Below are 18,799 nucleotides of genomic sequence, written 5' to 3'. Positions count from 1 at the left end.
TGCAAATGGAAAATTAAATTTAATGTGGGCAATTGCAAAGTGATGCACTTAAGAAAAAAGTAACCCAAATTATAGCTACACAATGCAAGCTTCCACATTAGGAGGCACCATTCAGGAAAAGAATCTAGGTATCAATGTTGATAATATGTTGAAATCTTCTGCTCAGTGTGCAGCAGCAGCCAAGAAAGCAAACAGAATGCTAGGAATTATTGGGAAAGGAATAGAGAATAAACAGAGAATATCATCATGCCTCTGGATCGCTCATGAGTATTGTGTGTAGTGCTGGTCACCACATCTCAAAAATGATATCACAGAATTAGAAAAGATACAGAGAAGGGCAACCAAGATGATAAAGGGGATGGAATGAATCCCTTATGAGGAAAGGCTAAAGAGGTTAGGACTCTTCAGCTTGGAGAAGAGTTGATTGAGGGATATGATAGAGGTCTATAAAATAATGAGTGGACAAGTAAATGTGAATTGATTGCTCTTTCAAAAAGTACAAAGACTAGGGGACATACAATGAAGTTACTAAGTTGTACATTTAAAACTATTAAGAGAAAATATTTTTTTTACTCAATGCATAATTAAACTCCAGAGTTTGTTTCCAGAGGATGTGATGAAAGCGGTTAGTGTAGCTGCATTTAAAAGAGATTTTGACATGCTCCTGGAGGAAAAGTCCATAAATTAAGGTGGATTTTCAGAATTCCATTGCTTATCTCTCGGATAAGGAGCATGGAATCTATCAACCTTTTGGGATCCTGTCAGGTACTTGTGACATGGATTGGCCATTTTTGGAAAGAGGATACTGGGTTTGATGGACCTTTGGTCTGACCCAGTATGGCAGGTCTTATGTTACTCCTTTAAGAAAGTACAGGGTGTTTCCTGTTTTCACTGAAGCAATGGTGGGACAGTAGTAGGAGCTCCCAGCTAAAACGTGGACAGGGGTTCCCAAACATATCCTGGTAAGCCCACAATCCGTTAGGTTGTCAGGATATCTGCAACAAATATACATGAGCTCAATTTTCATAAACTAGGTTTCCAGAATATGCAAATTTATCTCTGGTATATTTGTTGCAAATATCCTGAAAACTCAACTAGCTTCAAAATGACCAGAACACGTTTGGAAAGCCCTCGCTTATGTCTACCTAGCCCAGGACAATTCAGATCATTACACTCTTTCTACGTGTTTTTAAATCTTTTTATTGTACTATCCTGTCTATTTTGCTCCTGTGACTGCTCTTAGCAGCACTGCCTCTTGATCTGCAGAATCCCCCAAACCAATTTTTGGTCATCACTAGCAGCAACAAAGGGGGAAGAGCGATTGTCACTAACGGCTCAAGCCGAGCCGCCCTCTCAATCACATACCGTACAGAACAGCACATTACCATTAGGACCTGACTTTTCTGTTCCTGCCTCGTCATAGACCTTCTGTCCTTTTCCAGTGCAGACAGCATGGCATTGTAAGGGAAAGAAATGCAGTCCCTCAACAAGCCAGAATCCAACAGGGCCTGGCGGAGGCTTTGGTGCTTTTAGAGTGATTAAGTAACTAGTTAGAAGGGGGTGCTTGCTGTAAGATTATATTGCACCAAAGGCGTGCTTTGTCCTCCTATCAGCAATCCCTCCATACATCACAGACAGGTAATTGCTATTATAAAATGGTTAATAATTTGTTATGTTGACCCTGGTAACAGTTAACATAGTAAATGAGAGCAGATAAAGACCAAATGGCCCGTGTCTATTAAACTGAGAAGTGCAGCAGAGAAGCTTAGTGCATATTAGGTATTATTAAATCTACCGTGCTTTTAGTCAGTGTCACAGCACCGTTCAGATCCGAGAAGCCATGGCACCCCCAGACCGTTTGCAGTACCACCTATAAACCTACAACCAGATTCCCTTACAAAGATCCTGCGCTGAAGGGTTTAGGGAGAAGAGTTAGCTCAAGCCAGCTAATGAAGACAGACATCATATTGGGAAGCCTTGATTCACAGGTCTGGGCACCCTATCTCCTCTGGGATTAGTCGGATAGACAGAGGTGCTACCAATCACCAGTTAGTACCACGCACGTGTGATGCTTAAGAAGGGAGCAGCCAGTGCTCTAGGGCACAAGGGGCAGAGCTGCCAGGAAGTGTAGATCCAGTGTGAATGACTCGTACGTGAGGAACGTCATACACAAGGGGAAGGAAGGGGCTCACTGCTCAATGTGGCTAAAATCATAGCAGAAGTTGAAGTTACTGGGGGGTTGGGGGATGACGGGGGGTGCGTCGGGGATAGGAATGCTCTCCAGGTCCAGCAGGCGTAGTTTGATCTCCATGGACAGCAGAATGTCAAGATCACTTTTGGTTCTCTCGCTCGTCATCTCTTTCCCCATCAACACATTCAGGCCATCTGTCCAGAGGCAAAACTGCAGAGTAAAGGAAAGGGAGAGACGGATAATTGCTGTGTGTGTGTATGCGTGTCTATACGTCACTGTGCATCAGATCACACCAGACCGCCGGTTTCTAACAAACAGGAATGCTGAGTTTTTGAGAAGATCTCCCCCGACATTCTGTGCCGGACCTTCCACGAGCAGACGCCGTGGGATGAGAGAGGATTATGCCACGCGACTGCCCTCCCCACTCCTGGCACACTCATCATACCCACAAACTCAGCCCTCGCAGCACTTGGGCCGTCCACTAGCCCCTCCTAGATCCCCCGCTGCATCTCCTGGCCCGGGTTGGCATCAGGCGGAGGGGAGAGGTAGCAGCGGTGCCCTGGAACCAGGAGCAGAGGAGGGGCTAAAATAAGAGACCCCCCCCCCCCCCCCATGGCAGCATCACCTCCTCTTTCTGGTGACCTCTCTCCCTTCCTCCTCTCCCCGGTGCACAATTCCTACACCAGGCTGAAGCACATGCGTGCAGGAAGGGAAGGAGGGATGGCAATTGCCAGAAGAGGAAGAGGAGCTGGCCCATAGGGCAACCATGCACGGCTCTCTTACCGCTCTCTAGGCTGCTGCTGGGGGAAGACGAAAGCAAGAGAGCAGGGAATGGAGGGCTAAAAGGGAGCCAGGGATTCAGTGAGTGGACAGAGAGAGCTGAAAAAGGGAGAGAACTACAGAGTGAGTGGTGGAAGAGGCAGAGAGGGATGATAAACAGCAAGGATGGAGACCTGAAAGGGGGAGCCAGAGATCTGGAAAAGAAGGTGGAAGGCGGGCAGGTAGGAGAGATGGATTGAGGAGGAGGAAAATAGAGGAATGAGACTAGAGAAGGGGGGAGGTGGAAGAGTGATTGATGGATAAGAGAGAGGCAAAGGCAGTGATGATGGGGGGAGAGGAATCAGGCAGCAGAGAAGACAAATTAAGAGAAAAGATAAAAAAAAAAAAAACCCCCAATAAGCTAGATGTAGAGTCAGATGAAGGGAAGAATGGAGATTCAGGAAAAGAAGAGAGAGAACAGTATAATTAGGAAAAGTTCCCTAGACAAAGGCAGGATAAAAGAAAACATTTTAATGTCAGACAATTTTAAAATCTGTAACATTTTGCCTGCACAATCTATCAAAACTGCACTGCTTAGAGTTGGCACCGTCTCCTGAACTTCGCCTTTGCAACTTCTATGCACCAAATGCTCTTTTTGACACAATTTTCCGCAGGGCGTGGGGGTGCTGTGCAACTCCCTGCAGACGCGAGCTGCCCGGGGGTCCTGTCCCTCGTCAGTCACTCACCTCGTATCTAGTGGGAGCGATGAAGTTCAGGCAGTACTCCTCCATATCGTAGGTGATGGTAAACGCCAGTTCCAAGACATCCTGCAGGAAAACAGCGGAGGGGAATCCCAGGGTTTAAGTGTGAAGGCAGGTAAAGTGGCAGGCGGTGTCACAAGCTAGCAGGAAGCGAGCATTGGTCCTCGCCTTTCATCCTGGATAAGGAGGAGAGCTGGCGGACCCGGCACAGGTGAAAGTCAGCCCCCACCCCATTCCCTCTCACTATGAGGAGGCAATAAGAAGGATAGGGGGAGGCGGATAGTAATCCAAGCCTAAGTATTGTATTTCACTTGGGCGTAAAAGTATTTCTTGTTCTGGCATTTAGTTGTCCTTTGTCCGTTGACGTATTTTTCCTCTCTTGCGGTTGGCTAATGACTGTCTCCTTATTCTCAGCACATGGAAAGAGAGTTTTGAGTGATTCTGCAGCCAACACGTTGCGTGCTACTGCTGCTGCTGCTGCGGGGGCTTCAAGCCCTCCTTAGTTTTGGAGCAGGAGCTCTCTCTCCTGTACAAGACACGAGATCCAATCAAAGCCACTGGCTTCCTGCGATTCCACTGCTGCGGCAACTGCCCCAAAATCTGGCTTCCGGGGCATCATTGGAAACCCGGAACCATTATCTGCCCTGGGCCATTACATTCGCTTTCTCTCCTTCCCCCCCCCCCCCAGCCGTCACCAGGCTACCAGACTCTCTTTTCCCTCACCCCCCCCCCCCCCCCCCCCCGGAAGATTTTCCCAGGAATCTATTTACTAAACTAAGTTAAAAACATTTAACAGCTGATTTTCATGTGAATGTGAGCGCTAGCTGCCAACGTAATGTCAGATTTACTAAAGGTTTTGCCATGGTTGATAATGCATGTGCTCTGTCCTTGACACATGGCAAGACCAACCCTAATGGAGGCCCCTCAGAGTCCAAGATAGAAGGGGCCTTATGTGTTGATTCCCCCCCCCCATTTTACACCCTGCTACTAGATGAATAAAGGGCCACCCCCTGCCCGCTCTGATATACCCCCCCCCCCAAGTCATGATCAAGGGCTTGCCATGGGCCCAATCAACCCTCCCAGTTCCTTCCCTCCTCCCGCCAGGTGATTCCCTTCCTCCTCGCCTACCCTAACCGACGGGCTCCCAATGAACATGGAAGCACAAAGAATCCCAACTGCAAACTGGCACTTCACAGAAACATTTTACATTTTGGAGGCCGATGGCAGGGGGAGGGAAGGAAACCGGAGAGCTGTCTGGACCATGGCAAGCCCTTGATATTTACTTGAGGAGGATGGTACATCAAGGCTGGCAGAGGGTTGGTTTTGTTCAGCCAGTGGGATTCGGGGGGGGGGGGGGGGGGGGGAGGCTGACTACCAATGCTCACATAAAAGCTTAACTATCCCTCAAATTTAGTTTCCGTGATCCCAGAGTTAGCACAAATCACATTGCTTTGCTACATATGAATATAAACGAGCTTTTCAACATGCATTTTCATGCTGTTTCATTTACTAATTTTATGTCTTGCATGTACACCACAGCTCCAAGCAAGTTACAGCAGAATAAAAAACTGTATAAATCCATAATAAAAAAAATAAACATAAGCCAAATCCTATAAATACAACCAGAAAATAAACAAACCAGAACATAAACAGACCACAATCAATACATATAAACAAATTACAGACATAAAGCAATGAACACTGCAGCTCATTTAAATATGCTTGTTATGCTGCAAATATTTGCATTAATATTAATGTAAATGCGTTAATGCACTATAGCAAATAGGCCTCTCTATGTCCTTTCCCTTCTGCATACTCTCTGTTCCCCACTTGCTGCTGCTGCTCTCTCTCTCTCCCATCCTAAACCACTACACCTCTTTTCCACTGCTGCGCCATTCTCTCTTCCACCCCCATCCTGGCACTCGCACCATCTACTCTCTCTTCCACAACCCCTGAGCACTGCATCATCACATCATGCTCTCTTCCACACACACAACACCCTGGCTGTCGCACCGCTCTTCCAACACCAGCATGCGGCTCTCTCCCTCACACGTACTCCTCCACCAGCTAAGGCATCATTCTCTCTTCCACCCTCAACGCACTTCTTTTTCGCACTCCCTAATCATCACGGGGGCCATCGTGCAGCAGGCAATGCAAACAGTAAACTATTCTCACCGTCAGCAACAAGAAATAAGTTCCTGTCGACAGCACGAAGACTGCAGGCTGTGAGGGAAGGGGGGAGCAGGCGTTAGCATTTGAGGGGGGAGGGTGACAAATGGAGACGAGGTGAATCAGAGAATTTGGAGGGATGGGAGATGGAGGGGCAAGGAGGGGAACCTGAAGGGATGGAAGGGTCAGAGAGGGAACGTGACTGAGTGTGCAGGTAGAAAATAAGGGATGGAAAAGTGAGAGGGCAAGATGGTGGAAGTATGAGGGGAAAGAAGGATGGAAATGTTCTGCAGAGGAATGGGATGAGGGAAGATGGCAGAGACATGTAGGGAACGAGGGTGGGTGAGAGGGAAAGATGGAGGAAGGAGCGAGGAATAAAGGTTAAGAGACTGGAGGGCAGGGAAGAGAGGCATGAGGAACATCAGATCACAGCGGAGGGAGAAGCAAGACGGGGTGAGAAGAAAGGAAGGATGAGAGAGAAAGCGATGACAGATTAGAGGGAGAGAAGAAAAGGAGAGACTGGAGACAGGAGGAAAAGTGGCACTTTTGATGGGGGAAGAAACAGGCCATAATGAGAGCAGGGCGTGAGAGGAAAGAAAACGGAGAAGAAAGGAAGTGAAGGGAATTGGAAAAAAAAACAAAAAACCCTAAAAATGATTCAGACAAGTTAGAAGAATATTTTATTTGAAAAGAACATTTTTATAACGAGAGAGATTTTCCATTATTTTTTTTGTATATAGTTATATGCAAATTAATGTAAACATGCCACAGATTTTTCTAACCCTTGCTATAGAATCTACATCTGAGATGGCAAAGGAAACTGGAAGCCAGGGCCATCATGTAAACGTTGTACATGAGAGGTGCTGTGATCTCCAGGTAAAGCGAGACCTGAAGTGTCCTAATGCCATCATCATAAAGATCATTTTGGTCAATATCCTCACTTTTATATCCTGACGTCTTACCACTTTGAGTTCAAATCCTATATGATCAATCACAGAAGCTAAGAAGGATGGAGCAGGGCCACTGCGTGGATGGAAACTCCCCAGGACCTCTGGGTAATGCAGGACGTGGTTGGTTGCTCAGTGGACGCTGCCTTCCCTCTGAGCTAGGGTTGAATCAGTGCCCCAAGCTTAGTGTAAGGGGGCCCGACACTGCTGAGGAGGGAGCCTTAAACTTATGCCCGATTACTCTGTGAATGTTAAAGATCCCACAACCCTTTTCACAAGAGCAGGGACATTAATTACGGTCGCATGTTTAAATTTCAACACAGGTTTAACAAGCTTTTAACCTGCCAAATTTCCCCTCTAAAATGTGTTATGGAAAATCTCTTTTGTATAAATGCATTTATCATCAACTGTACAGTATTTTATATGAGAGGACTACACAAATGCATATATATTGCTTTGACTAGTTTGCTATCAGACCATAATGCTTTGTTTTTTCCCCAGACCATGACAGGATAGGTCTTATATAATCACAAAGCCGGTTCACCAGTCCTATTGCCCTGCTGTTTCCATCCACTGGCAGTCCAGGCCTCATTCTAACCCCATACACTGCACAGCTTGCTGTACCGAAATGCCCCCACAGTCCCATAGAGACTGTACCCCTCATGCCTTCCCTAGAGAGGCCTTGTGTCCCTCACCTCCAAAAACCCCCAGGACTGAAACCTCAGGAGCTCACCTTGTTTTGTTTGCCGGCACCTTTCTCCCGCATGTGGGGACAGTCCTTCCCAATCAGCAGGGTCTTGATATCAGCCACTGGAACTGAGGAAGGAGAGAGAGAGACACAGAGCTTCAGTCATGAGAATTTCACTTCCACTGCCTTATTCCTATGCCTCTGGAATAACCATGTCAGACAGCACGGGTCCAGATGGTGGCGAATAAATGGAGATTTCTGGAGTTCCTGTTTTAGTCACAAACAGGAAGGCAGTGAGCTTACATACTCTTCTCCTGAAGGCTTTCAATTGGAGGGCTCTCAAGCCCATCCTCCACATCTCCATAGTGCAGGACTTTGTGATTGGGCGACAGGCGGCAGTACCAGAGTTTATCTGAAACGAGAAGGCAAAAGAGCAGCAGAGCTCAACAATCTGGGCTCAGTATTCAAAGGAAATTGTGAAATAGCCGGATAAGACCTATCTGGGTAACTCACACACAGGCTGATACAGTAAAGTGCACTCACAATAAGGGGTTTAGCGCGGCCAAAACGTGTGCCCGAACCCCCCCGAAACTATCAGCGCTCATCACATGCAAATGCACGAGGCTATTAGCTATTCGCCCAGGTACAGTAATGTGCGCCCGATCCGCACATTTTACGCTCAGAAATTAGCGCCTGGCCAAGAGCAGGCGTTAATTTCTGAGCAGCCCAAAAAAGTGTACAGAAAATACCCCTTTTCTGTAAACCCTCCGCCTTAATATCATGCTGAATTAAGTCAGAGGAACCAAAAGGTTTAAAAAAAATTTAAAGACATTAAATAAGCATGCCGGCGGGTTAGGTTAGGAAAACGGATGCCCGATTTTACGAGCATCCATTTTCCTAACCCGTGGCTTTGCATAGGTTAGGAAGACGGACGCTCATAAAACTGAGCGTCCGTCTTCCAAACCCGCTGACAGCCACCTCTCCTGGGCTTCTGCTGCTGAGGAGGCGCTAGGGGTGCGCGATTGTCCCTAATGCCTCCTTTTTAGCACGACCCCTCATTTAAATACAATATCGCGTGCCCAGGAGAGGTGGCTGAGCACGCGTTAGGCGTTCAACACTGAGGGCCCGTTTTCCCGCAACCTACTGTACTGCCTATACAGCTGAATAAATCACTAGGTAGCCAGCTAAGTCTTCTCTGACTAACTTCAGACCTGCTATTGATCAGGTCTAATTTATCCAGTTAACACAGCTAGATAAGTTTGAATAGCACTAGTTATCCAGCTTCGTTAACTGGACAAGTAGTTTCTCCCCGAAACTCCCATGTCCCACCCACCTCTTAGCCGGATAAGTACTTATTTATCTGGGTAAGTAACAATGAATATTGACCTGCCTCTCTTTTTCAGACCACACTGTTGGCACATCTCAGAGTTGGTGCACTTTTTTGTCTCAGCATGGCATACGACACATACAGCTGGCATAACATCTGGTAAAGGCTTTGAATTGTTTTGCATGTTTCTATACCTTTTGTTGGTCCAACATATAAATAATCTAATGATGAATTTCAGAGACCCCTTGGGCCCTGTCATCAGATGTGACTAGGTCCTTACACAATTTTTTGCCTATTCGTCTATCACACAACCTACCAGAAGCCATGCTTTTCCAATACATATATGGATCACAGAACTCTGTGTACAGACTTTGCACCTTTCTGCCAGGGCACTGCGACAGCAGTAGTGTTTGGAATATGCAGGTTACACGTGCAGTGTGTATGAAGCCTGTGACATGGACCATCACCGTGTACACATGGGGCTGTGCGGGACCCCCCCTAGCCCCCGGCATGGAATCCACTCAGTTCTGAACAGGACAGAATCTCAGGCGCAGAAGCACCGGGCTCCACCTGCTATAGGGTTTGACTCTGCCTGCTATTCTTTCTGACACAGACTTGGGCCTGGGCTGAAAAGGCTTCGGGGCCAGCTTTGAGCGAACCGATGGTTCCCCCCACCTTGTCGGCGTCGGCTGCTGATCTTGCGGAAGAGCGTTCCCTCACATAGTCGGTTCAGACGCTGCTGCTTAATGAGCTCCAACAGTTCAGGTTTTAGCTTCTCTCTCAGTTCCCTAAAGAAGGGACAGGAAACTGACCACACTGGAAAGCAGACTAAACACCTCCCACAAAACATATTGCCAGGTTCCCCCTTGCCCTTTATAGCAGTGAACTTCCACCCTGCAGCTCCATATGCACCATACCCTTCACATTCAGAGCACTGATAGCTCGTTGTACTCCTAACCTCAGGTCCTTGCAAACTCACCAGATCGCTGCATAATCATGTACTGAGGCATGTCCTACAGCTTTAGGAACCTATGGGGGCAGTCCCTAGCCATGAAGGACCTTCGGTGCTCAGTACTTGTGAATGTCCTCTAGGCTCCTCAACCCCACATGAGCTGCGCTCTACTCACAGGACAGGCGCCGCCAGTGTTTCCTCCTGGTGCATCCTTTCAGTCTGCCTCAGTTTCAGGATCTCACTGTAGTTCAGTGCATACACTTTTGTCTTGAAGAGTTCCAGTGAGGTGGGCTTGGAGGTTAGTGTTCGAATTATCTGCTCTCGGACTACCTGCATCACCTAGGAAGAGAAGATAGCAATTCTGAACAGAGCATGGGCCCACTGGCAACAGGGAGAGAAAAATGCAGATGAACAGAGTAATGTGAAAACTACCTAGCATATAAACATCCAGTTACACCAACTCGATTCCCAACAGACAAAGAAACTTCACTCGGTCTACAGCCATCTCTACCCCAGTCACCTGCCAGTGTTAACACCATTCCATAATACACACACACACACACAATCTGACAACATTTTTGTTGATCATGAAAACCAACTTTTTATTGCAACTTTTCGCAAGTTATTTGATGACATCTAAATCATGTGTAATATGGTCATGATAATGAGCTGCATCACACGCAAATGCATGCAAAGCAGCTCATTGCTTTGGCAAAGGTGGTGAGGCTTGCGAAAAAAACCTTTGCAAACTGCACTACTGTGGATGCCTGGCGATGCTCCCAGGGCACCGACCTAAAGGGTTGCAAAGCCCTGTAAGAGTCCCTCCACCCCCACGTTAAGGGCAAAGGAGCACCTGGGAGTCAGCTGGCACCACTTTGAAAGATGGTGCCAGCAGGGCAGGAGTGAATAGGGATCGCTCCTGCCTCTAAGTTCCCCAAGATTATGGGGTATGCCTGGGAAATGTGAGGGGTGCGATTTCGGAAAGGGGAAGCATTTGCTTTGCAAAGTTAAGTGCAGATAACATTTTCTTAAATGTATGCACCATGTACGGAAGTCAGAGGGTGAGAGGGTTGTTTGTCCTCAGACCATCATGGAAATTTATTTTTTTTTTTTTTAACAGGGGGAATTCATACAAAGCCATTTTAAAGATGGTGGCCCCAGGATGTGGACTGCAGCCAGGAACACTTGGCTTTCCAGCCATGGCAATGCAAGGAAAATTCCTGCAGGATTTAATAAACTGCAGTGCCTGAATTTAGTAAAACCTACTAGAATTTCCTAGCGATAAAACAGAACGGGAGTACACTGTTTTATTGCAACTTAGTAAACTGGCCTCCAAATTATCTGACCACTAAACTACAATGACGGATGACAACAAATTTGCTGGAGTTGATCTAGTCACGGAGTGTACAGACATCCATTTTTTCCCCATTTTAACCTAATCTCTCTTGCTGCCTCCCTCAAACCCGGCCCAATTCCTTCTGCTGTCCACTGCTCCCCAGGCCGGGCCTTGCCTCACCTTATCAAAGTCCTCCTGTGTAGCTCGCATTTCCTTCCAGGTCTTGTTGAGGAGCTGGATGCAAATACAGAAAAGTTCTGCGAAGCAGTTATCCTGAGCAAAGAACAGGGGGTAGAAGTTCTGACCTGTTTCAGAGGCTGCAGCAGAGAGCAAGAGAGGAGTATTGCAAATCAATGAAAACCCTACCATTCCACCTTCAACTATGACCTGCATCTCACTACCAAGGTTCTAACCACAACCTCCACCCAAGTAGTGAACGAAGACCTGGCCTCCTAAATCAAAACTGGGACCTGCTAAAGGGAAGGCAAAGTTGCTTACCTGTAGTCAAGAGTTTTCCCATAGACAACAAGATAAATCAGCCATAATGGGTGACTTCCTTTATTGATGCTCTCATGGATCCAGCTCTCAGAGCTCAGAAGCCTATCAATGCATGCACAGACGTTCTCACGTGCGGTCACTGGCTTGTGAGCCTGTGCTGGGGGACAAAAGACTGACGTGCATGGACTGAGAGAGAGACCTCAGGATGATGACATCTGATGATTTGAAGGTGGCAAAGCAACGTGACAAAGTAGTAGCTAAGGCCAGAGGGATGCTGGGCTATACAGAGAGAGGCATAACTAGGAGGAATACGGAGGTTATAATGCCCTGGTACAAATCATTGGTTAGGCCTCACCTAGAGGCCTATCTCAAAAAGGATAAGGACAGAATGGAAGCGGTCCAGAGAAAAACGTGAGGTCTGCACACAAAGAAATATGAGATTCTCTGGAAGAGAGGAGAGACAGGGAAGATATGATACAGACTTTCAAATACCTGAAAGGAATTAATAATGCGCAAAAATCAAATCTTTTCCGATGGAAAGGAAGCTGTATAACTAGAGGTCACAATATGAAACCAAGGGGGAAGACTCAGAAACAATGTCAGGAAATATTTTGTCATGCCCTCCTAGAAAAGGTGGTGAAAACGAGAATGGTAATGATATTCAATAGGGCATGAAACAAATACAAAAGATCCCTGCTAGCTTGAGAATGGAACTTTTCTGCTACACCTTTAGTTTATATTTAGGCTTGGGGTGGCCTGCATGGTGCGGCAGTCGCTACTACCTTAAAACTAAACTAAATTTTAGAAAAGATAGATTCTAAAAAAAAGAATTGCTAGGCAGACTGGATGGACCATATTGTCTTTATCTGTTGTCATTCACTATGTTACTATGTCATGTACCTGAAGGAGGATCCGCAGTGAAGATTAAAGTCGTAAGATGACCACTGATGGAATTAGGTAGGCCCTCAGAGGTAGTAGCTGATAGATAGGGCTGGAGGCACCATGCTGTAGCAGGAGGTGAAGGCACGGTCAGGCAGGCAGAGATTGGGACAGGGAGCATTCATACACAGGTGACAGTCAATCCGAGGTCAGGGCAGGCAGCAATCAGTATGATGTCAGGAACAAGGCTGGGTTGCAAGAAGTAGTCAGAGCAGGAACAGCAATGAGACTCAGGAGCAGGGAGCAAGACCTGTTGCTAAGGCACCCGATGAGTAGAATTGGCTTCTATATATAAAGGAGTAGTGCTGACATCATCAGTCAGTGCTACAGGAAACTCAGGAAATCAGGCCTATAAAAACCCAGAAATAATAGCGTGCCCTAGATAGAGTGGGATACAGAGTAGAATTATCTACTCTGTATCCCACTCCGTTTCTCCGTTTATCCCACTCCGTTTCTCAAAGAAAAAAATAAATAAATGGACTCTTAGACTTCAGATTAAAGCACCGTTCTTAAGTTTGTAACTTGTACACTCTACGGTAAAATTACTTTACTGGCCTTTTCTTCTTTCCAGCTTGTTGCAAGCTTCCAAGTTCTCGCCCCCTGTTGATTGTAACTGACTTATTCCTGCTTTGGTTATCTTTCGTTTACGTGAATTTGTTACTCTAGTTTTTTTCCCTTTGTTAAACTGTAAACCGATCCGATATGGTAATCTACTATGAAGGTCGGTATATAAAATTGTTAAATAAATAAATAGAAGCTAAATGTCGAGAGCCATGCTAGAGGACCTCAACAGGCCGCACATTTCAGCAGTGGGACCCGAATCGCGAGGCAAGAGCACATGGTCGACAGTATGTTACTGAGCCCCTGAGTCTCTTCCAGAGGTTAAGTTTAGTTGAGTAGTTGATTCCCCAGGAAGGTAGGCATATGATAAATTTATGGCTGATTTATTCTGCTGTCTATAGAGAACCCTGGTTAGAGATAAGCAACTTTGCTTTCTCCACTGCCATCAGGATTTCATCAGCCATAGGGAATCCCACATTGAGGGTTGCCTTGTGGAACAAATACTTAATAGACAATCCGGACCCCACCAGTGAAGAGTGGACTACTTGGTGAATAGGTTGCACAAAATTGCTTATCCAAAGGTACTGTCTCTTTGGGACATGGTGTCCAGAAAATAGTGGGACTTGAAGATGTGGATCGATGACTAAATAGTAGTTTTGCATGTGTCTTCAACAGAAGCGGCTCTCATATGAGCCACTGAAGTCACCATGGCTCTCATTTGATGACTTCGATAAAGTCTAATCTGTAAGTCAGTCAGCTCATAGCAGTGCACTCTACCGTCCACTAGCCAATTTGAGGTTTTTTTGCCACTGCACTTCCCAACCTGTTGGGATGAAAAGAAATGAATAATTGAGAAACTTTATGGTGAGGTTGAATCCTCTGCAAATAATAAGCTAGGGCTCTTTTACAATCCAAACAGAGAAGAGCCTGTTTGCTTGTTGTGTGCATGTTGTTACTGATTGAAGGCATGGTATGCCACAATCCCTTCATGAACTTTGATACTAAAGGGTGGAGAGAGATTGGAGCTCTATCCAATTACTGGTGATAAGCCATAGTGGCATTGAGATGTACCTTGACCATAGAGGCACTGAAGCCTAATGTCAAGATGAAGGAGAGATGCTGAATAAGGTCTCTCAGGCTACAACAGAAAAGGTCCAGGAAACTGTTCACATGCTTCTTGAAAATATAGGACTTCCTTGTGGAAAGCTTCCTAGCTGAGATTACAATGTCATTCACAGCTGTGGGAAGAAGCAAGAAGGGCACTACTGTGTACTCAACGTCCATGCCATGACGGCCAATTATGGAAGATCCAGGTAGCAGTTTTCCATTCTCTTGGGTGATAAGAGTAGGAGATAGCATTAAATGGATCGGAAGCTGAATTAACAGATGAAAGAGATAAAGTACCAAACCTGATGCAGCCAAGCTGGGGCTATAAGAATGATCCTCCCCCTGTCCTGTAGAATCTCCTGGACAGTCCTGGCAATGAAAGCAATTGGAGGGTATTTGCAGAGCAGAGTAATGCTACAATTTAGCATGAAAGCAATGGAAGCTGATCTGTAGCTGCTCAGTTTCATGGAACTGAACTGACTTACCTTCCAATTGTCCTCCAAGACCGATGCAAACAGATCAGTCATTAGGGATCCCCAACAAAGGAACAGGTTGTCCATGACATCCTGATCTAGGGACCACTCATGGCATTGCAGGACTTTGTTGAGCCAGTCTGCCAGCATATTCCGAATACCTGAAAGATAGTTCACCTGGAGATTGGAGTGATGATTGGCCTATGACCACATCCGCAGTTGTTTCACAGAGAGCATAAGAGCCCATTGCTCCTTGTTTGTTTATATACAACATGGCCACACAATTATCCATTTAGGTTATAATTCTGCTGCCAATGAGCAAGTGGGAGAACATTTTTAATGCATGCTGAATGGCCCACAGTTCCAGCAGGTTGATCTGCAATGACTTTCCACTCAGGACCAGACCTCTTGAGTTAAAAAAAGAACCAGGGTGTGCCTCCCACCCTCTAGAAGATGCACTGGGACATGCAATGGAAGTCCTATTGCTAGAACCTCTCTGCAGTGCTGGATAAACTGGGACACTGTCTGAGGAGCAGCATTCTGTGCTGGAGTAGGTGGGGATACATCCACCTCTGATACCCAGATAAGTTCTTCCCACTAGGTGCCACAGTTTCAGGAAGTGCTCAGTAGACTAGGCACTGGGGCCAGGACACGCTTGGAGATATGCTCCATTGGCTGGAGATCTGCTGCACTAGTAGAACTTGTCTTTGCGCTAAGGTTTTGCTTTCCATCATGCATGATCTTGTTGGCATTAAGACGCTCCACTCCGAGGAAACAGACTTGACCTTGTGCCTTGGCCAAGGCCACAGCACTCTATGCAAAAGAACTGATGCACCTTGAACAGCACCAGTATGCTCTGTGCCAATATAACCAAAGGCATCCTTGATGGCGCCATGGCCAGGGCATCCAGGGAGAATAAGCTGGCCAGCACCATGGAAATCCTCCATGCCATGGAAGATGACAATATCTGTGCCAAGGAGCAACTCACTAAAGAGACTGAAGGTGCTCTTGGTGTTGAAATGGGATCTACCCAGCAAAACTCAGAGCAGACGGCGCTAACTTCTTTGGCGTTGAGGGAGACTGTCTCAGAGGGGATCCCTTGCACTGCTTAGGCACTCTTCTCAGTGCCTCCTCCTGCACAGGCCTTCTACTCCAAAGCTCAGATCCTGATCTGTGATGGCTGTAGAAACCACACCAACAGGAGGGGGGCCTTCCTAGCCAATTTATGGGAAGAAGGGGAAGTTGATTCCTGGCAATGATCTCCAGTGCTTCGTATGGTACTGGGAGTCTGGAAAGGCCTCTGTCCAGGAGGTGCAGTAGCTGTTCTGCCCGCTCTCATGCAGAGGATGACTTCCATAGGTGGTCCTCTTTCAAGTGTGGATCTGAAGCACCCATGGAAATATCATGTCACAAGTAGAGCAATTCATGGCATCGTGGTCCAGACCTAAGCAGTGGTTGCACACTGTGTGGGTGTCCATGATGGACATCAGACATGCGTACTCGCCAACCGCACGTTTTTTTGGTCTTTGATTTCTTTTCTTTGAAGTTTTTTTTTTTTTGAAGGGCTGATATGACAGTGGTGAGAAAAGGAATTCACAATACGCAAATCTAATGCAAATCTGAGCAAAAAGAATAGATGTAGAAAAAAATATGCACGTCAAAATGTGTGGTAGCTTGGATGAAGAAAGACTGAGGGGCTCACGCATGGGAAACTCCTGCTCAGAAATCATCTGACAGTGCCATCAGCTGACATCACCCATGGTTTATGGCTGATTTAATCCTGCTTTCCAATGGAGAAAGGGAGAGGGCATCTAGAAGAGAATGGGTCACGGAAGGCAAAGGCAATAGCAGCCGAAGTAGAATAATAAAAGGCTAAAAGGGGGGAGATGCAGGCTGCCCTGTGAAATCCCAATCATGGCCACCACCCACCCTACTCAGTAAGGCTTTGTGAAAGTCACATGACTGCATTGAGCTGCCCTAAGTACCTGCAGTAGAAAGGAGGAGCCACAGTCCTTCTGGGGACAAGCAGCAGAGAAGATAGGAAGGAGCACACAAGCAGAATGGAATGAGATAAGAGAAGGCACAAAGGTAGAAAGGAGGGAAGGAAAATATGTTGGTTGGGGTATGAAAGGGGAGGAAACACGCAGGGTAAAGATAAAACCAGGGGATTACACAGGAAGGGGAGAGCAATGGGAAGAACGAGGACTTTTATTTCCGCATGGACAGCCCCTTAAGAATTCCCCTCCATCACTGACGGAAGCAGAGTAGTTTATCAGTCCCAAGCCTAGAGTTTGGCCTGTGGGGAGAGGCCTGCAGCTGACTGCACTCTCCAGGCATCATTTGGGAGTCAATTTATTCAACTGCAGTTTATTCCTGTGTTAGTGTGCGCTGACAAATCTTGGGAGCCTGAGAAGATCAGACACGAAGAACAGCAGCAGCCCATGCAGTACGTTACAGGGAATTAGTAATTTGCCTGCCTTGCTATGTCAAAAGGGAGTTGATGGGGATCAGAGCCCCAGATAAAGTGGTAGAAGTCAAACTTACGAGGTTCCCCAATGCGCAGAGTCTCACATAGGATCAGGGTGAGCTGAATGCTGCTCCGAGCAAATGGACATTCGTGTTTATCCTCACGGCTACTGTTCTCAAGAATAAACTAGAACAAGAAACACGAAATTAAGGCTTGGAGTAGAAAATTCACTGCAAAACTACATTCCTCCCAGCATATTTACAGGTACGTCAATCCCTCCCCTTCTCTCAGTAAATATACATCTAATCCAGCCTCTCCAGCAAATCCTCAGATTTACCAACTCTTTCCTTTGTAAATATAGGATTAACCTAGCCCCCTCCCCTCAAATCAAATCCATATATATCCCAAGCCCTACCCAAGCAAATCTAGACAAACTGGAATGCATTTTTAATTTTAAAACACTCCACATGTAATAGGCATGCCTTTAATGTGGACACTTTACACCATCAGTCAGCACCACTTAAGCATATACACATACGTTTCCGCCACATAAGTCGATCTGCAAAGATGATGCACACGGGTACTTTGCGTCTGAAAAGCAGCTACGTTTCTGCAGGCTGAAAAGGATGTGTCCTTTTGAAGTTTAGGTGACCTAGTGAAAATTGACTCTGGGAGGAATTGTCTATTCCCCGGGGATATCCAGGTGCGCAAAACCTCTTATCCAAGCAGCTCCAGAGCTGTCCCTTCTCTTACTGCCTCAGTCACAGAAAAATATATTCCACCATGAGGTCCATACTGAAATGGTTTTTTCAGGTAAATTCGGACTGAGCCAGACAAATCACAGGATTCAGAAATCAGGCCACTCTGATTGCCTCTGACTTTTCCAGCTAAGGTTTCAGCCAGATAAAACTTGCCGGGATAAATCTGAGGCATCCTGGGGTGGAGCTCACTTATCCCGAAGGAGTACTGAGAGAGCAGAAACTACCTGCGCTTGTGCTGGAACAGGATCCTAAGTATTGTTTTGCTGGGGAAATTTTGTGACCTAAAGCTTGGGAGAGAAGAGAGACTGTGGGGATAAAGTTGGTTATTCTTGTGGGGATTTTTGCCTTTAGAATTTAAAAATGCTCTTATTTCTGTGTCCTCTGTCTTAAAAGAAAGGGTATTTGAGAAGGCATGAGAGAACTGTGATATTGGATTTGAATAGTGTTAAAGTACTGTCAGAAAGGGAGAATGGCTGAGAGGATCATTCTGGCAAACATACGGGCCGATACAGTAAAAACTGCGGGAGAGCCGGCGCTCCGAGGCGAGCGCCCACTCTCCCGGCGCATGACCAGGCCATTCTCCTGGGCGCGCGATCGAATATTTAAATGCGGGCCTGCAGTAAAAGGAGGCGCTAGGGACACTAGCGCGTCCCTAGCGCCTCCTTTTTGACAGAAGCGGCGGCTGTCAGCGGGTTTGACAGCCAACGCTCAATTTTACCGGCATCGGTTCTCGAACCCGCTGACAGCCACGGGTTTGAAAACCGGACGCCAGCAAAATTGAGCGTCCGCCTTCCAGCCCACGGGCAGATTTTAAATGTTTTTCTTTTTTAAATTTTAATGTTTGTTTAATTTTGGGGCCTCCA

General features: G+C 46.5%; 1 protein-coding gene across 3 annotated transcripts in view; it reads right to left on the bottom strand.

Moving 5' to 3' along the window:
• Nucleotides 1-563: 563 nt before the first annotated feature.
• ELMO3 (engulfment and cell motility 3) overlaps nt 564-18,799 on the bottom strand; it is an 86,883-nt gene continuing 68,647 nt past the window's right edge. For 2 of the 3 annotated variants that reach the window (XM_029608752.1, XM_029608753.1), the window contains 8 exons: nt 17,253-17,361; nt 11,311-11,447; nt 9,970-10,133; nt 9,518-9,630; nt 7,823-7,927; nt 7,561-7,643; nt 3,697-3,777; nt 564-2,401 (listed from right to left, as the gene is read on the bottom strand). In XM_029608752.1, coding sequence (XP_029464612.1) covers nt 2,189-2,401; nt 3,697-3,777; nt 7,561-7,643; nt 7,823-7,927; nt 9,518-9,630; nt 9,970-10,133; nt 11,311-11,447; nt 17,253-17,361 — 1,005 coding nt within the window. In that variant the 3' untranslated portion in view covers nt 564-2,188. Of the gene's footprint in view, nt 2,402-3,696; nt 3,778-7,560; nt 7,644-7,822; nt 7,928-9,517; nt 9,631-9,969; nt 10,134-11,310; nt 11,448-17,252; nt 17,362-18,799 lie in introns of those variants that run through there. The other variant, XM_029608754.1, reaches the window with a different exon arrangement.

The sequence above is a fragment of the Rhinatrema bivittatum genome, chromosome 7 (genome assembly GCF_901001135.1).
Source record: "Rhinatrema bivittatum chromosome 7, aRhiBiv1.1, whole genome shotgun sequence".
NCBI classification, from domain to species: Eukaryota; Metazoa; Chordata; class Amphibia; order Gymnophiona; family Rhinatrematidae; genus Rhinatrema; species Rhinatrema bivittatum.
The sequence above is the reverse complement of the archived record's forward strand: the minus strand, read 5'-3'. Positions and strand labels throughout refer to the sequence as shown.